Source organism: Larus michahellis, chromosome 2 (genome assembly GCF_964199755.1).
Source record: "Larus michahellis chromosome 2, bLarMic1.1, whole genome shotgun sequence".
NCBI classification, from domain to species: domain Eukaryota; kingdom Metazoa; phylum Chordata; class Aves; order Charadriiformes; family Laridae; genus Larus; species Larus michahellis.
In genome coordinates, this window is record NC_133897.1 from 143,663,358 (window position 1) to 143,684,685 (window position 21,328).

The 21,328-nt window shown below is 43.0% G+C and overlaps 2 protein-coding genes across 5 annotated transcripts in view; one reads left to right on the forward strand and one right to left on the reverse strand.

Annotated features, from left to right (window-relative positions):
* VIRMA (vir like m6A methyltransferase associated) overlaps positions 1-14,898 on the reverse strand; it is a 28,431-nt gene extending 13,533 nt beyond the window's left edge. The window contains exons 1-13 of the mRNA XM_074577438.1: positions 14,775-14,898; positions 10,303-10,418; positions 9,971-10,057; positions 9,519-9,567; positions 8,749-8,917; positions 7,883-8,005; positions 7,059-7,343; positions 5,241-6,393; positions 3,713-4,204; positions 2,840-2,994; positions 1,335-1,417; positions 811-904; positions 131-675 (exon numbers count right to left, since the gene is read on the reverse strand). Of these exons, the coding sequence (XP_074433539.1) occupies positions 131-675; positions 811-904; positions 1,335-1,417; positions 2,840-2,994; positions 3,713-4,204; positions 5,241-6,393; positions 7,059-7,343; positions 7,883-8,005; positions 8,749-8,917; positions 9,519-9,567; positions 9,971-10,057; positions 10,303-10,418; positions 14,775-14,837 (3,414 nt within the window). The 5' untranslated portion in view covers positions 14,838-14,898. The remainder of the gene's footprint in view (positions 1-130; positions 676-810; positions 905-1,334; positions 1,418-2,839; positions 2,995-3,712; positions 4,205-5,240; positions 6,394-7,058; positions 7,344-7,882; positions 8,006-8,748; positions 8,918-9,518; positions 9,568-9,970; positions 10,058-10,302; positions 10,419-14,774) is intronic.
* Positions 14,899-20,590: 5,692 nt separating this feature from the next.
* ESRP1 (epithelial splicing regulatory protein 1) overlaps positions 20,591-21,328 on the forward strand; it is a 36,784-nt gene continuing 36,046 nt past the window's right edge. For all 4 annotated transcript variants that reach the window (XM_074577440.1, XM_074577443.1, XM_074577441.1 and 1 more), the window contains exon 1: positions 20,591-21,264. In XM_074577440.1, the coding sequence (XP_074433541.1) occupies positions 21,133-21,264 (132 nt within the window). In that variant the 5' untranslated portion in view covers positions 20,591-21,132. The remainder of the gene's footprint in view (positions 21,265-21,328) is intronic.

A 21,328-nucleotide genomic window follows, 5' to 3' on the forward strand; every position in this document is an offset into this window, starting at 1 on the left:
ATGAACACAAATGCTTTACAGAAATTTTAATTCATCCTCTCATATATCTATTTTTTCCACAACTACAAAACTGGTCTAAGTGTTACACATAATTAAAATTCTTTAAAAACTAAATAAATCTAAATTATACCTGAGTCGTCTGCATGGGCAGCGGAAGAGGCAACAATTCTGAAAGCAGTATAAGTCCAGAGAAAAAGCCTTCGGGAATTCTCAAAATTGAAGAGAGAACTTCCTTCAGCATTAAAGACCAAGTATTGTTTGCCAAAGTTTCTTCAGAAATGGTAAGTTTTTCATTAACACCTTGTGTAAAAGTCAGTAGGATATCAACAATGTCATTCTGAATTTTTTGTTCATCACTATCTAAGCGGCCTGAGAGAGGAATAGAACACAGGAGCATGTGTAAAGAAACAAGTGCTGACGGAACACGCATGTCTTTGAATTCAAAAGATCCACCCCTCAGGAGTTCAGTTAGCATTGTTTTAAGGAGAGTAAGTGTACAGCGGGCCATAGAAATGGTAGTAACTCTGTGAAGTGTGGTGCCCATGTTGACATGGAGCCGCCAAGGCTGAATAAGCACGCTGTTCAGCTTCTGTAATACCCGGATGAAGGTGTCCATTCCCTCAGAAGAAAAGAGCTGAATAACTGCAAGATGCCATTTAAGGTCTTTCTGTTGACCTGTACAAAAAAGAAAACATTTCTGTATGTCTAATTTCTCCCGGGCAATCACAGTTACTACTTTAGACACATTTAAGTAGAAGACTCAGAAAACTAAGTTTTCTATGTTAAGCAGTACAAATACATCAACTATACCTTCTACCAGTGGCGGTGGACATGCAACATGACAAAGAACGCGAAGTGCAGTAGGAAGACCAACTCCATCTGGGGTCATCAAACTGTCAATATTCTTTTAGGAAAAAAAAAAAAAAAAAAGTATTGCAAGGAAGAAATTCTACAACCAGTACTTAGTATTCAAATTCTGTATTTAGTTACTGCAAGTATTCCACAAAATTTAAATTCAATTACTCCATCTTTTGGAAAGCAGTCACAAATATGGCAGAAGCAAAAAAAGGGTCAATGTTGCTTTGTGGTTTTATGGGAAGCTAAAAGATTCAAACAGTTGGATCTTTGCATCATGTAGTTACCTTTCAATAAATATAACTGAGTGCAAGAACTGGCCTAGATCATAAGCTTTAATAAAAACTTCTATTTTGGATAATAGTATATATTTTTAAATATCATATGTTAGTACACACCTAAGATATAATATCAAATGACAGAAGGTCTATGCTTATAGAACACAATGAAAAGATAGCATCTATCTGTATTTTACTAACCTGTTTTATATATTCGATGAGATTTGGAATACAATTTATTTCAAACCTAAGATTTTTCAAAGGTTCAAGCCACTTGCTGAGCTCTGGGGGAAAAAAAAGACAGAGCTAATCAAGTAACTTGTCAATGCGTTTATGAACTTAAAACTTTTTTCAATAAAAATGTACTTAATTTACAAGACAGGTACTAATGCCAAGTGTGAAATTTGTGAGGCATACATTGCAGTTGTAGCCAACTGAAAAGCATCAACAAAAATAAGACTTCAGAACACAATACACCTCACATAAACAGACACAATTTGACTCAAGTCAACCCAAACACTCAAATAATTTTCATCTTATTATCTGTATTATTTGTAATTAAACATATTTTATAAAAGACACTAAGGGTCCCACTGCCAGCTAAAGAAAAAGCCATCAAAAGCAAGGACCAAAGCACATTCCTCTTAATGTACATAACAGGTTATTACAAATTGAATACAAAACTCCTATTAAACACCCAAATGGAGCCAATTTCTGCACCTGTAACACATACTCACTCTGGAAGTCCTTATAGATTAACAGTCTCTCTCTGTCCAGAATAACATGAAGTCCCAATTTTTTGGGACAGGAGATTTAAAGTTTTAAAACCTATTGTTCCTGAAAATATTTAAAGGAATGGGAAGGTTCAAAGGTTGACTGGATATGAATTGACACCTATTCTCAAACTAATTTCATGATTTGGTTAAATAAACTAGCCCCGCTTCTCACGAAACTGACGATCAGGTGAGGAGCAAAGAAATTAAAGTATGGCAGAGGAGAGATTTAAACTAAAACTTTGAAGAATTCTGATTTCTTTCAGTGCATGTAAGTTTTGGAAGAAATTATTGGTATGTCTACATGAGTCAGCTAAGCAGTGCAGAGCACAATTCTGGACATCAGAGTTTCAACATTTAGGTGTCAGAATCGTCTCCAGCAGGCTTTTTCCGAATGACCTGGGCCTGATCTGTGAGTCAACTCAAACCAGGGAATACATTGAGACAGTTTGGAAGTCAAAAGATTTAGTAACAAGGTAACATGGAGTATTCCATGCCAGTTGGCCTAGATGCCAGAAAACACTCCCAGGTTTATTTCCTAGTATATAAAGACTCTGTAAGGCTACATCGCTAAAGGAAACAACAAAAATAAGAGTCAGCTCACTGACTAGTTAGTCCATTTTTACTAAAATTTGCTCTCCAATTTTCTAACACAGAAATAATTTCAAACTTCCTGTAATTATCCAAAATTCATGGTAGTTAATATTACTTGAGAAGTAATTTAACTGTAAAGAATTTCCTATTCAACTCTTATTAACAGAAGAAAAAAAAATACACATTATCTCAGTGACTCAACTAATCAGATGCAGCTGGAAAAGGAACTTCATTATATACATTATCCAAACCAGATGATTGTGAAGCACCAATTACCCACATATAAAAGGTTTCTTCTATACGTTCAAACAATTCAGTTGATAATGACACATACTGTACCTTGCAATTTGGTGTTATTTTCGTCTGCTTTACAAAGCTTCAGCAAAGGCGCCGAGTGCTGTTCCAGCATTTGGACATCACTGGAAGATTGAACCACCAGCAAAACAAGGATGCAGGCATAATTATAAGCAACTGACTTCTTAGACTTTGAGTCTCTGAAACGACAATAAGGATTTTCTTTAGATCTCAGCTAATACAACTGGATATCTGCTAGATTTCAATTCTCTGACCCCTGAAGATCTACCTACAGAACTTTTACCTTCAGCAAGGATTGCCCCATATAATTATCAACCAAAAAAAACCCAAACAATTTTCTCCTATGCTTTCTGAAAAGCAAAAGCTTTCTTTCACATTTTCATATTTATTTCCATATCCACAAAAGTGAGTCAAGCAGCACACAAATCCTTTTCCATAACTTTGCCCGTTTTGCAGATCTTTTTTTAAAAGCACTGCCACCTAAAGTAGTAAAACTGCCTGTCCAGAGAAAACAATGAACTGAGAGATTCCCACCCCAGGGAAGTGTGCAGTGTACAGTTTCCTCAGTCAAATCTTTTGCTTGTTTCACAGTCAAATTTTATGCTTGAATGAAAACTGCCTACTTACTGACTTTTTCATATAGCCAAAAATCTGACCTATATTACAACATCTTTGTGGATGACCTATGCCGATTCTGGGTATTAAGCACTTGATTACAAATGACAGGCCTGATTTTCTATTATGTTCTCCTACTTAAAAGTTGTTTTGTTTTGTTTTTAAACATAAACATCATGATCTAAAAGAAAAAAAATATTTTAGATTTACTGAATTATTTATAAAAGATAGATACTTTTAAAATGTAAAAACCTAAAGGATATAAATAGATGCATAAATTACCCTAAAGCTTCTTTGGAATAGTACTCCATTAAGGTAATAAGACTTTGAAGATTTTTCTCCAGACTGAATACGTGAGCCACAGCAGATCTTCCTACGGGGTTAAAGGTAATCAAGTAAAGGTTGTGAAGTGTTCCCAGCAGATCTGAATGATCAGTCTCCTCACTGGCTGTGCACCGCTGAAAGTGGCAGAATAATTCTGAAATGCACTGTAACGTCTGTGTTGAATGCAGGAGCCACAGGGCAAAAGTATCCTCATTGGCACCATCTGATTGGAGACCTTCCTCTTGATCCGGATCAGAAAACTGACAAAGTGCTCTAATCAACAAGTTCGTTGCTTCGTATTCAGAAATAAAGAAAAGAAGACCCTTCTGTGACTGTGCCAGGAAACGCAAGATATCTCGTATAGCTTGAAGCACACCTGGATGTGCACCTGTTACTGGAATAGACAGTAGCAAAGTAATGCATTCCAAGAAATGGTGACTATGAAGATATCTGGAAAAAAAAAACAGGAAAATAATCAGTAATATTACAATCATCAGCCAACAATGTATAATAATATTATATAAAATTACATGCCTCCTAGCTTCAGTACTTATTGCTCTGTGGACTATGAGAAACAATAACTAATTATGAAGTAGTATAAAATTTTAATCTTACAAAACATAATTGCTATCATATTTACAGGAAACAAATCCCTAAATACAAAGTTTTAATCTCAAAAAAAAAAAAACCCAAAACAAAAAAAAACCCCTTACCTTAACTACAAGCAAAATGACACTTTATATTTTATTAAATTTGCTGTATCTGAATCATCAGTGCTGCATTAAATCTTTTAAATGTGCCAAGAAATCAATCATCGTAGCATACTGAAGTGGTGATTTGAAGACTCCTTGCATGTAGATACTTATATTCAGACATGATCTACACCTCTAGTATCAAAGAAACCTGTTAGCACTTAGAGAAGTACTTTCTAGACAGAAACTTGCTAAGAGAGAAATAGCCCACCAGATCCTTTAAATGGCTGAAGGCGGGCAGGCCTCAACTCCTCTGCCTGTGCTGTGAAACAGTGAGCTACGCTGACACGTCTGCACAACTTCTAACCGGGGCTGGCCAGCACAGCATACAGAGAGAGGTATTCCAGACTCATCTTATCCATATGCACAGACATGTTCAACGACAACAAAGGGAAAACACTCTAGATCTATAACTATTTTCAAATATGCACTTATACAGCACCTAGCATAACTGGCCAGGATCTATAAATACAATTGAAGTGCTAGAACAGTACAAGTAATAACAAGAGGTTAACGTCTTGTTTTGTGCATGCTAGGTTGATTGAAAGCCAACAAAATAACAGGTACATTAACTATCAAACTCTCTCAGACTTTATAAGCACAATCCAGAATCCTCCAATAAAGTACAAAGTCAAACATCTAGAAAAGTGTTAGTCAGCAAGGACATCCTTAAATAATATCTGTATCAAGCTGGAAGAAATACACTCTAGAAAGTGAGTTTGCAATTGTCATACCTAAACAGGACAGGGTAAGGATCATCCCTTTCTGGAGGGCCTGTAATGCGTGCCATGGTTGGGAACGATTTCACAGGTGGCTGAATCATTGTATGAGGTGCAGTTTCCATCAAATGGAAGATTTCTTCAAGAAGACTAACAAGTTTTTCCATCTCTCCTTCGCTTATATTAGAAGATTCCAAAAGATGATCCATGTCCATAGGAGCCTCCACATCATTCTCATACTCTTGGTTGGTTCTTTCAAGTCCTGACATGTCCTGGTCCTGTTCTGGCTCCGTGTGATTAGGAAGAGAAGGGGTGTTCTCTGCTAACTGGTCGACCGCCTTTTTAATATCTGACAAAATCTCATAGAAGTGACATTTCTGGAGAATTGCAGAACCAGCAGTTACTACTCTCACAGTCTGATCCAACAGTATGAGTTCCAGGAGTTTCTGATAACCACTTTTTTCATGTACATCAACGCCACCCCTTAGAAACATTTCCATTCCCTCAGTCATACTAATAACACTATCCAAAGCTTTAAAAGCATTAAGTTTAAGGGAGGATGATACATGATCTGCAAACAACAGTTCAAATAACACATTAATAACTCCTGCCTGCAAGAGTGCTGTTATTCCGTGAGTCCCACATTCTCCTAACGACGATACCAATTTTGTCCCAGCTTTGAGTTGTCGGACATTCAAAGCAATGGGCTGTTTGAGAGCTACCTGAAGGTTTAAAGCTTGCAGGGTCCAGTCTACTAGCTGGGTAATATAGTCTTGCTTTGCGTCTTTCACCTGCAGGTAACTCAATCCTTTTACTATTAAACTCGGAACTTCTTCTAATGCAGTGACCCACTTTGCACCCCTTTCTTCTTGATATAATTCCAACAGTTCAGTTAATTTAACTGAGGCTTCCACTGCCCCTGAATTTTCTTTTTCTGGGTCTTGGTTCTTTATTTTACCAACTTCGTTTTCAAATACAGTCTTGTAAGGGCAGCTGAAGTATAGAAGAGGTCCAAGCTCCCTTTCGAAAGGTTCGTATGTCACAGGAGGCACAGATGCCAGATCCTCAGGAGTATATTCAATATCGAAGCTTGGATATTTAAATGTTTCACGTTCCAGATCAGCAATTCCATCTTCATCACTTGAAATTTGCTCATATCCATCATCTCCTAAAAAGAAAACGATTCAGTTATGAAATAAAGTGGATTATGGATAAATCAGTGCATGATTGCCAAGAATCTGCTCAAAATAAAAAAGGAATAATTTATTTAATACAAATATTACTGGTTGGAGAACGATCACACACTAACATACAGAAAGCTTTCTCTCTCCAGATAAAAGAGAAAGCCCCAGTTGACAGATGTTTTATATAACAACACAGACATTTAAAAAATGTATAAAGCAAAAAGTTTAACTCAGCTATTATAAAACTTCTAGCCTGAAATTTTACACAGGCATGAGCATGAACTTTAAGTAATGCAAGAAGATGACTACTGATACTATTACATAAACAACTTTGATTTTTAATTCAGAAATAATTTCTTTCACCACTTTCCTACATTTTTAAGCAAAAAAAGATAACAAGATTGAATGTTCACTCTCACCTATAAAAGCTGTACCTATTTTCCTCTATAGAAAGTAACAGGAAGATTTACTATAAAGGAATAAATATTACACAGCAAAATACTGTTCTCGAGATAGCAGAACCATCAATGAGGCAGACGATGATGCAATGACCAAGGGAAAAAGACCCAGTTCTTTTCAGGCCTAGTCATCGTAATGGTACTGCCATCAAAATTTCATAAACTTAATCTTTTTCCTTAACTTCACTTACCTTCACCTTCTTCCTCCTCTTCACCCTCTTCTTCATCTTCATCTTCCTCCTCCTCTTCCTCTTCCTCATCAGCAATACTCTCTACCGTATGCCCATCATCATCATCATCATCATCCTCCTCCTCAACATCCACATCATCTTCATCTTCTCCTTCTTCTGGTTGATCTTCCTCCACTTCTCCATCATCAGAATACTGGCTTTCTTGATGAATGGATGTTCGATCAGGAGAAATGGGCTCAAAGTAATCCTCCCTATGGTCCACATCATCTTCTTTTTCCCCAACCACTAAAAATATATACAAAGTTGAAGAAATAAGAGTACTTCTCCAAAATCCAATGCTCAATAATACATCTTAGAATTTTGCATTACGCACAGTGGAGATACAAAAAAAAGCATCTTGAAGAAAATCTTCAGGTGATTTGACTGAACACAAACAAAAATCATTTAGTTCGGTAAGACTATAAAGAAACATGTAGAGTTCTTGGCACTTTTAACCCATACAGAGACCAGAGAACTCAGCAGATGCTGCAGAGGGATGGAGAAGGGCAACGAATACCAGAGTCAACAGAACATTCATACAAAATATGAGCCGCATGTTCAAGCAGTGTATTGGTCAACAGCTGATATTCTCAAATCTGCTAACTTTTAAATTAATACAATTTAACATAGCCAACAGATTTTCTTTCAAATCCCTTTCCTAAAACTGAATCTGTCCAGCAGGAGCAACAGCAGACAGAAAACTTCACACCAGGCAGGAACACAGAATTCAGCCTCCACTAAGCAGCGATGTGCAGCAGATAAAATACAGTCTGTTCTCATTATACCTGACACTGGCATAGGTTCATCCTCATCATCATCAGGAGGAGGAGGACCCGGAGGTGTCCTTGGTCCCCTAGGTTGTGGTCTTGGAGGGCTGCCATTAAACTGGTCTTCTTTCTCTCCATCAACTACATTTATTGTGGAAATAAAAACTTGCATTTAATGGAATTGCAGCAATAGAAGCAGGAAATTTTAGTTTTTCAGTGTGCTACTTTTGACTACGGAACACCTTAATTTCCCAGCTATTAATTAATCTGTATTCTGCATTTGCAGTATGTGAGGCAGTTATCTGAAGTCACTTTTGATGTAAACAAAAACTACATTAATATGCAAGCTTATTAATACCATTGATGTTTTGTTAACATAATATTGGGTTAAAATTAAAATGGATGATTGCCATTTTTGGCTTTGACACTAGCAATACTGTAACTCTACCAATAATATCTGAGTTACCTTAAAAAAAAAGTTTACATTTTAATCAACTCGTTTTTACAGTTTACGATTGTTTTTTACTACACAGAGTATTAAAATTTTGCATCCCAATAGCTGTACCTTGAACAAGACAGTTCTAATTTTAAATCTAAAACCAAAACTGAAACAGAAACTTGCTCATGGATTCTATTCATGGCCATTTTAATATCAATGCAAGTAACCCGCCCTCAAAAAAGCACTAGAGAAGGATCTACTTAAAACCATTCAATACAAATCTAAAACAAAATACAAAACTAAAGGACAAAGACATAAAGCTAGAAAAATACAGCCACTGAAACCTGAAACATGAAAGAATTTTTTGTTTCTTTGTTTTTAAGATGGGATACTGTAATGTTGATTCTTTAAAAAAAAAATGTGTATGTTTTCTCACAAGGCTTACCATGTTTTGGGTTTCTTTTCAAACCAGGCTGTTGCTGGGGAGGTGGTGGCGGAGGTGGGGGTGGAGGAGGTGACTCTCTCTCATGACTTATTACCCTGTCGACTGAGCCATATATCGCCAAAGTCAGACAGTTGTACCACCCTCTTAGAACCAATCCATCCGTGTTGACCTGGGTTTTTTAAAAAAGAAAAAGCACTTAAAAACAACACAAGACAACTTCAGAAAAGTTATTTTAATATCACTGTATCAGTATCTGCATAAAAGCAGGAAAGGAGAACTGAACATTAAAGTATCTCTTCACCTCACATTTTGAAAACCGAGAAAACTTTGAATATATCAATCATTGCAACAAATAAATGATCTTTCTCTAAAAGCATTCAATTCCTTGCAATATATTGCCTAATCTACTACACCTATTAATGAAAAAAAAATGGGTCACACGAACACTGATCTGAATGAAATAAGCCCAAACAGAACTGAAAATGACGTGCTTAGCTGTGGCCTGCAGCCACAATGTTCTGATTCATCTTTGCTCGTAAGTAGTGCATAGTTCTGTTGGTAATCTCCACAGGAACTGTCAAGCAATCTTCTACAACTCATGCCATTATAAATGCAGACTCTAAAGTAATGAGCATCTGAACTACAGGCAGGTTTTAGAACGAGATCCTACACAGTAAATGCTTTACACAATGCTAACGCACCACACACAATCATATTTATACCTAAATGACAGACATGTAGAAAATGAGGTTTAAATGACATTGCATTACCTTTGCATTGGGTCTGAAAATAATTGAAGTGTTTTCATCATATTCAAGGCTGTTAAGTAAAACACACAGTTATTTTTCCATTAATATAAAGCATGTCTACAGCAATGAAACACACCAGTACTAAACACATAAGCCAATAATAAAACACTGAATAAATACATGCTCTTAAAAACAAGAGTGCAAAATCACTTATTTCTACAAAATACTTTTCATTAATATATATGGGCTCTGTAAATTTAGAAATACCAGAACCTTCTCCTCTTTTAAGCATGAACTTCTGTCCTCCTACATAGATTGAAGGAAAAGGGCAAGAACATGAACTAGCAAAAACCAGACCAAACACAAAAATTGTGGGAGATACAGATTTTCTATTGTGCATTTTCTGCACTAAAAAAATTCTCAGGAAGAAACGGCAGATAATGAAGTCATGCACGAATCTTGGAAGTACTTACCTCCCCAGCCTATCAAAAACAGGGGCACTTGGCTTGCTGACATTGTTGAAAAACAAGTCCAGTTGAAATGTATGTGGGGATGTCTCTCTGGAAACAGAACAGAAGTAAAAATTAAACCCTTCGAGCTCCTTATCAGAGTAAGTAGGACTAACAAGGGAAAAAAACCACTTCAAATTATAGTGTTTAAATAATTCCTAAAAATAATTACAAGTTCAGCAGACACATAAACGCACTTTACCTTTTTATATAGGAGGTTCTATTGAGATTTACAAGTTCAAGAAAAAATGACAGGAAGGTGTTCCTGAATTAGACACTTAATATCTTTCACTTACCCATAAGCCCTATTGTCAGGCAAACTTGTGTGAGCTCTCACTCCTGGAGGAATGACACGTACTTCATTTATGTAAACCACGCATGGAAAACGAACTACATCTATATTGGTACTTTGCTACAAAACAAAGAATAAAGAAAGTCTAAGAAATGTAAAATAGAAACAACATAATGTATTCGTATTCTTTATTAACCAAATTAAGGTTGCAATCCTACTAATTACAAAATTCAATTATGCAAAATGTTAAATACCATTAAACTCAAGATATAGATTATTTACATTATTAGTTCCCTTTATTTGCAAGAATTTTTTAAACAGCAACAAGTTTTTCTCTAACAGAATGTATCTGGATAAGGGCAAAATCTGGAACTTAAATTATTAAGAAAAACTGAGTATATAATTCCCTTTTAATGAAATATATCAAGTTTATAACTAACGAAAAAAGAAAACGCATGTTTTAACTTTAAATACTGGCAAATGTTACAGTTCAAATGTAATATTAGAAATAATAATGATATTATAAATGTTCTGCTAGACCTGTACAAAAATTCTATTCTGTGCTTATTTCTCCAATTTTGCCACAACATTTGAAAACTTTTTGCAAATATCATTTCTGTTTACAACACAGAAATAGCAAGTAAAGAAATGTTATGCTCCAGCAGTCCTAAAAGATGTCTGAGCAAACTAGGAAGTAATCATAAAGTCACAGTGACTTCCCATGTAGCAGCCACCAAATTAATGCTGAAAGTCTCCTCTCACTAGATTCACCATATTAGGTCTTATTATATTTATACATCATCTCTATCATATATACACTCACAAAATAGTAAACATAGATCAACTATATTGAGCGGGAGCATTGATCTGCTTGAGGGTAGAAAGGCTTTGCAGAGGGATCTGGACAGGCTGGATCCAGGGGCTGAGGCCAATGGTATGAGGTTCAACAAGGCCAAGTGCCGGGTCTTGCACTTGGGTCACAACAACCCCATGCAGTGCTACAGGCTTGGGGAAGAGTGGCTGGAAAACCAACCGGCAGAAAAGCACCTGGGGGTGTTGGTTGACAGGCAGCTGAGTATGAGCCAGCAGCGTGCCCAGGTGGCCAAGAAGGCCAATAGCAGCCTGGCTTGTATCAGGAATAGTGTGGCCAGCAGGACTAGGGAAGTGATCATCCCCCTGTACTCGACACTGGTAAGGCCCCACCTCCAGTACTGTGTCCAGTTTTGGGCCCCTCACTACAAAGAAGACATTGAGGTGCTGGAGTGGGTCCAGAGAGGGGCAATGAAGCTGGTGAGGGGTCTGGAGCACAAGTCTTCTGAGGAGCAGCTGAGGGAGCTGGGGTTGTTTAGCCTGGAGAAAAGGAGGCTGAGGGGAGACCTTATCGCTCTCTACAACTACCTGAAAGGAGGTTGTAGAGAGGTGGGAGTTGGTCTCTTCTCCCAAGTAACAAGTGATAGGACAAGAGGAAACAGTCTCAAGTTGCGCCAGGGGAGGTTTTGATTGGATATTAGCAAAAAATTTCTTCACAGAAAGGGTTTTCAAGCACTGGATTAAGCTGCCCAGGGAAGTAGTTGGGTCACCATCTCTGGAGGTATTTAAAAGACGGGCAGACGTGGTGCTTAGGGACATGGTTTAGTGGTGGTTTTGGCAGTTTTAGTTTCATGGTTGGATTCGATCTTAAAGGTCCCTTCCAACCTAGATGATTCTGTATGTCCAACTGTAAGCATAGAAAGACTTTCTTGAACAGAAGCTCAGAATCACGTTTCTCACTGAATGTTTCCAATTAGCAAATTGGATTAGCAAAGACTGCATGAGCAAAAAGAAAAAAAAAAAACAAACCAAAACCAAACAACCGATGTCTCCCAAAATAATTAAAAAATGAAAATTAAAAACCAAATTGATCTGCAGTCAAAAATCATATAACTTTGACCACAATCAGAAAGCAAATGAAACCTCAAAATTACCAGCATAAGGCAAGAAAGTACTAAGATTTTTAGAAAGCTAATAAACAAAGAAATGGACACAAGTAAAGTTTTAAAAAGAATAAGTGCATGCTTTTGGGCACATATTACTGTAATTTAATATGAAATCTATGCACACATCCTTTAGCACACAGATATAACATCTCACCCTAAGGGCTGATGTCTTACGAGCAGGATGGTAGAACAAAAAGAACCATACTGTGTCAGGAAGCACAGCTTTATTAACAGGAATGAGGTGACTGTAGCCTGAGAGGAGTGAGGGCTGTGGGAGCTCTTTGCTTTGCCTTTAAAAAACGTGTATGCATCATGTGGGAGACTCAGATTTCTGGAGGAAGGGCTGCTGCTGAGGAGGCTGCATCCCCAGCAGCACTGTCCAAAGAAAGACCAATTCCTGCTTAAATGATATGGGATTATGTCCCGATAGCCATGTATCAACATCATCAGGATGGCAAGTGAATCTAATCCACCCTCCCTCCAAAAAATTTTAAAAAATAACTACATCAGAACTGCTCAACGCATTAAACTGCATAGCTAAGCCAAATAAATAATTTAATTAGAAAACTCAGAAGTACTTTTCAAGAACTGCAAGTTCCAAGGCAAGACTCATGATCCACTTAGCTGAAGAATTAGTATAACATAAAGAAGGCTTTTCTGCAACATGTAAAATACATTTTGATTTTTTATTTAATAAAAATTCAATATGATTCCAGTTTGGAAAATGTCACTGGTGAGAATGAAAGTGTCAGAAAACATTACACACAATTAAAAATGTTCAATAAGAGAACATACTGTCCTGGAGTGGAACAGAATCACAGAATAGTTCAGGTTGGAAGGGACCTCAAAGATCATCTAGTTCCACCCGCCATGGGCAGGGACACCTCCCACCAGACCAGGCTGCTCAAAGCCCCATCCAGCCTGGCCTTGAACACTTCCAGGGATGGGGCACTGACAACTGCCCTGGGCAACCTGTTCCAGTGCCTCACCACCCTTACAGTAAAGAATTTCTTCCTGATATCCAATCTAAATCTACCCTCTTTCAGTTTGAGGCCGTTACCCCGTGTCCTATCATAACACTCCCTGATAAAAGAGTCCCTCCCCATCTTTCCTGTAGGCCCCCTTTAGGTACTGGAAGGCCCCTATAAGGTCTGCTCAGAGCCTTCTCTTCTCCAAGCTGAACAGCCCCAACTCTCTCAGCCTGTCCTCATAGCAGAGGTGCTCCAGCCCTCTGATCATCTTTGTGGCCCTCTGTTGGACCTGTTCCAACAGGCCCGTGTCCTTGTTGTGTTGAGGACTCCAGAGCTGGACACAGTACTCCAGGTGGGGTCTCACCAGAGCAGAGTAGAGGGGTAGAATCATCTCCCTCGACCTGCTGGCCATGCTTCTTCTGATGCAGTCCAGGATGCGGTTGGCTTTCTGGGCTGCAAGTGCGCATTGCCTGCTCATGTTGAGCTTCTCACCCACCAGCACCCCCAAGTCCTTCTCCTCAGGGCTGCTCCACCCAACAAAAGGAGTGGCTAGTGTTTCCTACTCAGGGGAACAGCAGTGGCTAGCATTTCCTGTCCCCAAATATGCCTTAAATAGTAGAATTAAAAACACATTTGGGTGTCCCTGATTCTTGCAGCTAGAAACAACTCCAGAAAAACTTCCTGTTTGTTTTTAATCGCAGCATCAGCTCAGAATACTTCATTTTCTTTCCCTAACGCCTGTCCATGAACATAGTTGAGATACTCCATGGTTCTATAACATCTTTCTCAGGTTACACTACGTTCTTCACTTTCCCTCAATGGTCCCCTTCTTCCTCCCTGAACAGCATACAACAGGTTGAGCCCTGGGCAAACCTGCGGTCACACAAGCAGCTTCAAGGATGCTCAGAATCACAACAGCCTCGAAGTGAAATATTTGCACGATCTCCCACTGCTAAAGCAAGATAAAAATACTAATTTTGTTCATGATGCACATCAACTGTATAAATCTAAAGGAATATCTCACATACGCATAAATATCCCTCCTCCTCATTAGCTATAGAAAAACACTAGGTATCTCACGAGCGGCTGGGTATGACTCTCTTCCTGACTTCCTCCCTAATGGGCTTCCGGAACGAGTTTTAACGATTTTGTTTCCTAGCCTCTCCTCCCCGTTACCTCTAAACCCTCACCCCTCTCCCACCGCCGTGCCCTCCCTCAGCCCCCTGCCCGCGGCACCCCGGGCCGCCAGCACAGCACTGGGCTGGGCGCACCGCGGGGCCCAGCGCCGCGCCCCGAGCAAGGCTTCGGGGGCAAGGCGAGGAGGGACCGGAGATCCCCCCCCGGCTCGGCGGGCACCTGGCTGGGGCCTGCTCCCTCCCGCCCGACCACCCGCTGAGGCGAGGGCCGCCGCCGGGGCCTACCCCAGCCCCACTCGCCCCAGCCCCACTCCACGCCCCGCAGCCCGGAGAGGCGGCGAGAAGAAGGAAGATGAGGAGAAGTGGCGGCCCACAAAGCCCCCGCCACGTTACCTCCGCGCTCGGGTGCTTGAACGTATCTAAAAACAGCAGCTCGGTTGCCGTGTCCACCGCCATCTTGGCGCGGCCCGGGGGGAAGGGCTTCCGGGCGGCGGCGCGAGCGCTTCCGGGACGCCGCCGTGCGTGCCCGGCAGTGGGCGGGGCGGCGGCGCGAGGGGACCGTCGGTGCGGGAAGGCGACCGTTGCTCCGCTGCCCTCAGCGCCGTGAGGCGGGGCAGAGCCGGGGCCGGCGGGCGTCGGGCGAGGCCCCGGACCTGCCTTCCCCGCGGCTCCCCGGCTAGGCTGGGCGCATCGGACCAGAGCAAAGGCCCGGGGAAGGAGAGCTGGGGAGGCCGGGCGGGGTTTCCCCCCTCAGCCGCGGCCTGCGTAACGGAGGGAAAGCTGCGGGTCGGTGGGCGGCGGGAGCGGGGTCGCTGCAGGTTGAGATTGTGAGATGCGGGGGAAGGGGGGCTGCCCCCGGCGGTGCCCCCGCTCTCTGGAGACTCAGCCCGCTGGGCATTGCCGTGGACTTGGCTGGGCGCCGCTGCGGTCTGCTCCACACCTCGCTTCTGCTTGATTTTAAAAGATTCAGCTCCGGCTCAACGCTGACTAAATTCGGTCCTGCATGGGAAATTTCCTTTGCAGCCATTCCGTGTTTAAAACTCACTCTTTTCGGATGTAAGAAACTGCCGCTTCTCTCAAGTACATGTAGAACAATTCCTTGCAACCTTTCCGCAGCTCCTGATGTTCTTGCTTAGCATCCAGTGCCCTTCTGCAACAGCAACTAAGTTGTACATGCATTAGAGACACCATGAAGCCAAAGTGAGCCCGTGGCCAGGAGAATGATGTGAAATTGATCTTGCGCAAGAGTTGTGTGGTTACACAAGTTTGTGTACAAGCTCTACATCTATAACAGTAAAACTGTGCCATGTGCCTTCAGAGGAAGTCTGGAAAAGGATGTGTAACGTCTCTGAACTGCCAGCTGGAGCCCCAGCCACATATACGTGCTTTCCTTAATGGTGATAATTACAACTTCTGAGCGTCTTGTTTCTAGAACAGCTTCTTAATGAAATGAGCTGGTTTGTGTGCACACCAGGAATTGGCAAGTCCCTCCTTTGTTTTCATAGCTAGTCTTGCTGCTCTTTCAGTGCTCCAGAGTTTAATTTGCTCCAGGAGTAGCAGTCCTCTAGGTTGGACTTCAAGAGAAAACGTTGCATCGGTTTAACCAAGGGTGTGGTTCCATTTATCCATTTTCAGTGGTGAAACTAGTTCAGGAAGTTCCTGTCCCCCCCCCCGCACTGCGTGTTGGGGAGCTGAGCCACAACGTGCAGGTCTACAACCAGTTTTATTGGCACGCCTGAAGAGGTGTTGCATGGCAGTGCAGGGGAGACTCATCGACTCGAATTGCCTTTGCATCCACTGAAAGCGTGGTACTGCCTCTTTATACTATTTCAACAGATGTAGTTAAAATACTGCAAATCCCATCACAGAAATATTTCAGAATTTGAGAATCAAGGGTCTTCTTTGGCCAAGCTGGCAGATTTGTCTGCTCTTATTCTTGCCCCGAGCTGGGACCTTGTCTTGTCCTGATGGATAAACAGATCTAAACTCCTGGAGTTAAATATAATTTTTTTATGCAGAAAACCAAAAAACTTTATATGTGTTTTGCTAAAGTAGCACAATGCCTTACAGCTATTTGTGACACTTGCCATGGCTTATTTCGGTTATGTTTATGGGCTCTTAGGAGACTTCTAGGTGAGTAGCTTTGCAGATCTACTCCAAACATGGGCATAGTTATACAAACCATTGTGCTGGAGGAACACAATCCCAATCAGAATGCAGTCACTTCTCTCCTGGGATGGCCTGGAACAGTATTGCAACCAGGTCATCTAGCACGAGCAGCTTCAGTAACTAGCAGGGGAATTCCAGCCCTGCGTTTTTATCTGCAGTGGCTTGGTTGCTGACGGTAACAGCTACGGCTGTGGATGTGAGGGGAATCAGCTTTGCAGGATTAAATTCAGATGGCTCTGAATGCAGTGTCATTGATTTCAGCATATGGCTGGGCTGACAAGTCAGTGGCATTTCTTTGCTGCAAGGTAAAGCAGAAATGTTTGAGTGTCACACCCAGTTGCACAATTTCAGGGAACAGTTTGGGTATCGGGAGAGAGATCAGGAGAGTAACTGATGAAAGTGGAGAAAAGAGAATTTGTGTAGCAGCAGCAATTATCTTAGAGAGATTAAAAAAAACAGTTGGTGGTAATGATTCACGCATTCCAACAAAATGATACAGCTCTGCTGATTCTCCCATTCCAGTTGTAAAACTTTGATATTCTGAAAGAAAACGCGAACACTGATGGGGAAGAGTGATACAGATGGGAGACCTGACATGGACCAAAGTTCTGTGCAGGAAAAAGATAACAGAGTTACAGGTGGTGCTGGGGTAAATTGAAGACCCTTCTGTAGAAGACGAAAGCAGGGTGGGAGATGCAGAACTGAAAGGGCTGTGGGAAAACCTGCAGACAGTGAGGTGTGCAAAATCACAGCTTTGTACAAAATAAACTGGAAGAAAGGGGGTCGATAAGCGAGAGGAGGAAGCTTCAGGAACATGGGGGAAATAAATAAGAGGGCACACATGTCTGTTGCTGTTGATCAGGGGTTGGTATTGAGACCAGCTCCTTGGCATAATGGAAGGTGTCAGTAGTTTCAGAAATGTCCTAAAACAGAAAGTGGCACAAAAGGTGGTGGGAAACCAGAACTAATAAATAAAGGAGAGAGAAACAGTTACACTGAGACTGGCAAAGGGGCTGGAAATTAGACAGATGGACAGCAGGCAGGAAACAGAAGGAATATCAGAGGAGAGAAATACAGCAACAAGGTGGTGGGAGGAGCCTTGAGAGGTCGTCATGCCCCAAAGTGCCCTAGTATGTTCCTGTAGGTAACAACACTGATGTCATCTGGAAGGTGACACTTCATGCAAAGACTATGCTTAACCCGGCCCGGGGATAAGGAACAGCCGGGGAGAAGCAGCTGCAACAGGAGTACACAAACACCAGGAGCCCGGGCAACACAACACAGGAACCTGAACGACTGGTGCGTGTTGTCAGACCAGATACTGCAGGCATGAAAGAGAGAGGGCGGAATGGGAACTGTGACTGGGAAACAGGCATTTTAGGGAATGTGTTACCCAAGAAAGAGAAAAATAAAAGGTAATGGCACTACAGTAGCAATTAGCAGGGAGCAGCTTCCAAAATAAATAACTAAATAAAACACGGATTAATCAAGAACGCAGAAGACGTAATGGGAATTAAAAATACTTTTAGGGTACACCTTGACCTATGAAAGGGGTTACTATACGTAATGGCAGCCTGCTGTAGCAATAAGGTGGGGAATCTGATGCTCCCAAATGGAAAGAGACAAGATAGGACAGGACAATAAAGCATAAGAGGGAAGAAATAAAGAAATGCATAAGTCAGAACATAACAAATCACAAGTAAATGAACAGGTACCCATCCAAAAATCGTTGTCACAGAGACAAGGGCGGCATCTCTAAGCCAAGCAGGGACTGAGAAGGAAACCGGCTGGAATGGATGATGAAGTTTCACTGAAAGATGACCAGCGAACCAAGCAAGCACTGCCTGGCACACTCCAATGTGAAGATATTTCAGAAGTGTACTTGTGGACTTTTTAACTGAAGTATAAAGTTGGGGTTTTTTTTAAGGAGAAGTCGCACTAAACTAAGACCTGAAAGGGAAACTGTGCAAAGAAATTCTCGAATCCCTCCGCTCCAGGCTAGGCAAAGGTCACCAAGCAAATTCCCTGTGTGAGGACCAACCCTGCTCCTCGGATGCTGTGTGCAGATCAGCTGCAGCCACTGCTGAGGACACACATCCCAGTGCTCCGCTTCATGTGTGTTTTGCTCAACAAATCAGAAAGTTGGAAGACAAATGCACAAATTTGTTAGAGTGCACAAAGGCGCTCTAACCCTCCAACAAAAGGGGCACAATTAGCTCGGGTGTTTCCTGAGGCCAGATTCACATGGCCAGTTTCAGCTAACGCTTTTAAAAATGGGAGGAATTAATTTGCCATCTTTACCCCTCGAATTGCAGTGTGTGCTATCAATGAATGCCATTTTTGAAATCTTATATGAAAAAGGGAAAAAATTACTCCAGCCACCCTCCATCACACAAAGGCTGTCTATTCAAGCGCATAAACTATCAAGCAGGATTTTGATGGCAGTCCCTCCAAGGAGACCCACACGGCACCCACCTGCAGCAGGGCAGGATGAGGGTGCCGGGTGCTTTGTGGACCAGTTGATGGCTGGCTGGGTCCCCAGCACTTGTGAAACACATCCTCTCCCTGCCTGCCTGTCCTGGGGTGAACGACATGGGATTAATTTATCTTTCAGTAATTTTACGGTTTTGGAAAGGTCTCTTCTAATGCTTGGGAAAACTGCATTTTTAGAAGACTCTGGTGTCTGAATTGTGAAAATATTTGCTTTATAGACAGCTATGGGATGCGGGTTTCAAGGTCTCAGTGTTTTTGAGCCTTGCCAGGTGCAGGGATGAGGAGGAGCAAGACCCGGGCACTTGACCCAAGCTGGCCAACGGGATTATTTCATACCATGAATGCCACATTCAAAGTAAATTAGAAAGCTTGCTGAGTTTGCTGAGCAGTTTCTCCTGTTCTATGATGGCTGCGATCCTGATTCTTGCCCCTGAGCCAGACCCCTGAGCCCCTTCGCTTCCTCCCAAAGCTGTAGTGTTCGCAGTGTCCCACACTTGCTGTCCCCTGCTGGGACCACACAGCTTCCTGCTGATAGAATTGGTTGAGTATAATCCTCGTATATTTATATTGGTATCGGGATCAATATTGGTTCTTTAGTATTATGATAATGTTAATTATCTACTCTTATTCTATTAAATCTGTTTATATTTCAACCCTTTGGTTTCCTTTTTCTTTTCCCAATTCCCCTTCCCGGGTGGAGAGGGGTCATCAGGTGATAGAAAAATTGTCTAAATGAAAATAAATTATTGTGGGTTCTTCAAACCATAACACTACCAAAACAACAAATGTGTATGCATTAATAAAAGGTGGTGCAAGCTGTGAACCTGCACCAGCACAAGGGACGGCGATGGAGAAAAGCATGGTGTGCACCATCGTCTCAGTGAAAAATTAGAGAAAGAAGTTGGAAATACACACCCAGGATCTTAAAGAACTAGGTGCACTACAGGATTTCCTTGGGGAAAGTTAGCGTGACTTTTTTACCCTACATTCAGTGACCTTTTCAGTCATGTCATGAAAAAATCAGGTTTTGAGCAATACGCATTTAAAACATAAATTTCACAGTGAAGCGATGATCACCAGCAGGGAGGTTGCAGTTACACGCACCAAAGTCACTGCAGTGCATCGAGGGAAGGCTGCGGCAGCCAAACCGGTCACTTAACAAGGGACTGGATCAGGAGCTGCCGTGCCGCTGCCTGGAGCGCGGCACAGGACGAGGCTCCGCCGTCCGCAGCCCGCCCGGCTGCCCCGGCAGCGGCTGCTCCCGGCCCGCCTCCCTCCGCCGCGCTCCCTGCCACCGCACGGCCCGACCGCTGCGGCCCCCGACGGCAGCGCTCGCCCCGCTCCGAGGCCGCAGGGGTGGCTGCGGGCGGTGTGACCGTCTGCCCTCCCCTTCCGTCCGGGCGGACGCCGGGCCGAAGTGCCCTCTTCGCCCGCCCGCCCGCCCTCCACATGTCCCGGCAGGAGTGGGCGGCCCCTCCGCCGCCCCATCGATGAGGAACCGCTCCTTCCCGGGCAGTGCGCCCCGACGGCGGGAGCCGCAGCCCGGCAGGCTCCGTCCCGGTGCAGGGTGTTCGCAGGCCCAGAGCGGCTCCGCACGGCCCAGCCACCGCCGCCCCGGCACCCCGCCCGCAATCACAGCCCCCCACTCCGCCAACCACCCCCCGCCGCCCCTGCCACGTCCCGCTCGGCGGGGCCAATGGGCGGTCAGCGCCAGGTGTGCGCTACCTGCCCCACGTGGGGCGGGGCGGGGCGGGGCGGGGGCGGGCAGGTCGGCGGCCCCGCGCAGCAGGGCCCGCAGCCATTGCGCGCTTCCCAGGGCTGCAGCCGGCGTGGGAGCGGCCGCCGCCCGCCCCGGGAGAAAAACCACGGGGTGGGGGGAGTGGGAGAGGGCGCCAGGTCTTCGGGGAGCGGGGCTGCAGGTGGGGGCTCTGCCGGCTCGGGTCTCGCTTGGAAGCGCCTCGGGCAGGGAAACTTTCTGGCTTCTTCTCTTCCCCCTCCTCCCTAGTTCTTCTTCCCCCTCCCCCCCCCCCTTTTTTTTTTTTGCTTTCTCTCCCCTTTTTTTTATCCTTTCCACCGGCCCGGTGGCACCATGACGGCGTCTCCCGACTACCTGGTGATCCTTTTCGTGACCACGGCGGGCACCAACGGGGCAAGGCTGGGCTCCGATGAGCGAGAGCTGCTCCAGCTCTTGTGGAAAGTGGTCGACCTGAGGAGTAAGGAGGTATTTTTCCCCCGAGGGGGGAGCACCCCGACCTGCTGCTTCCCTTGGCCCCTGCACTGATGGG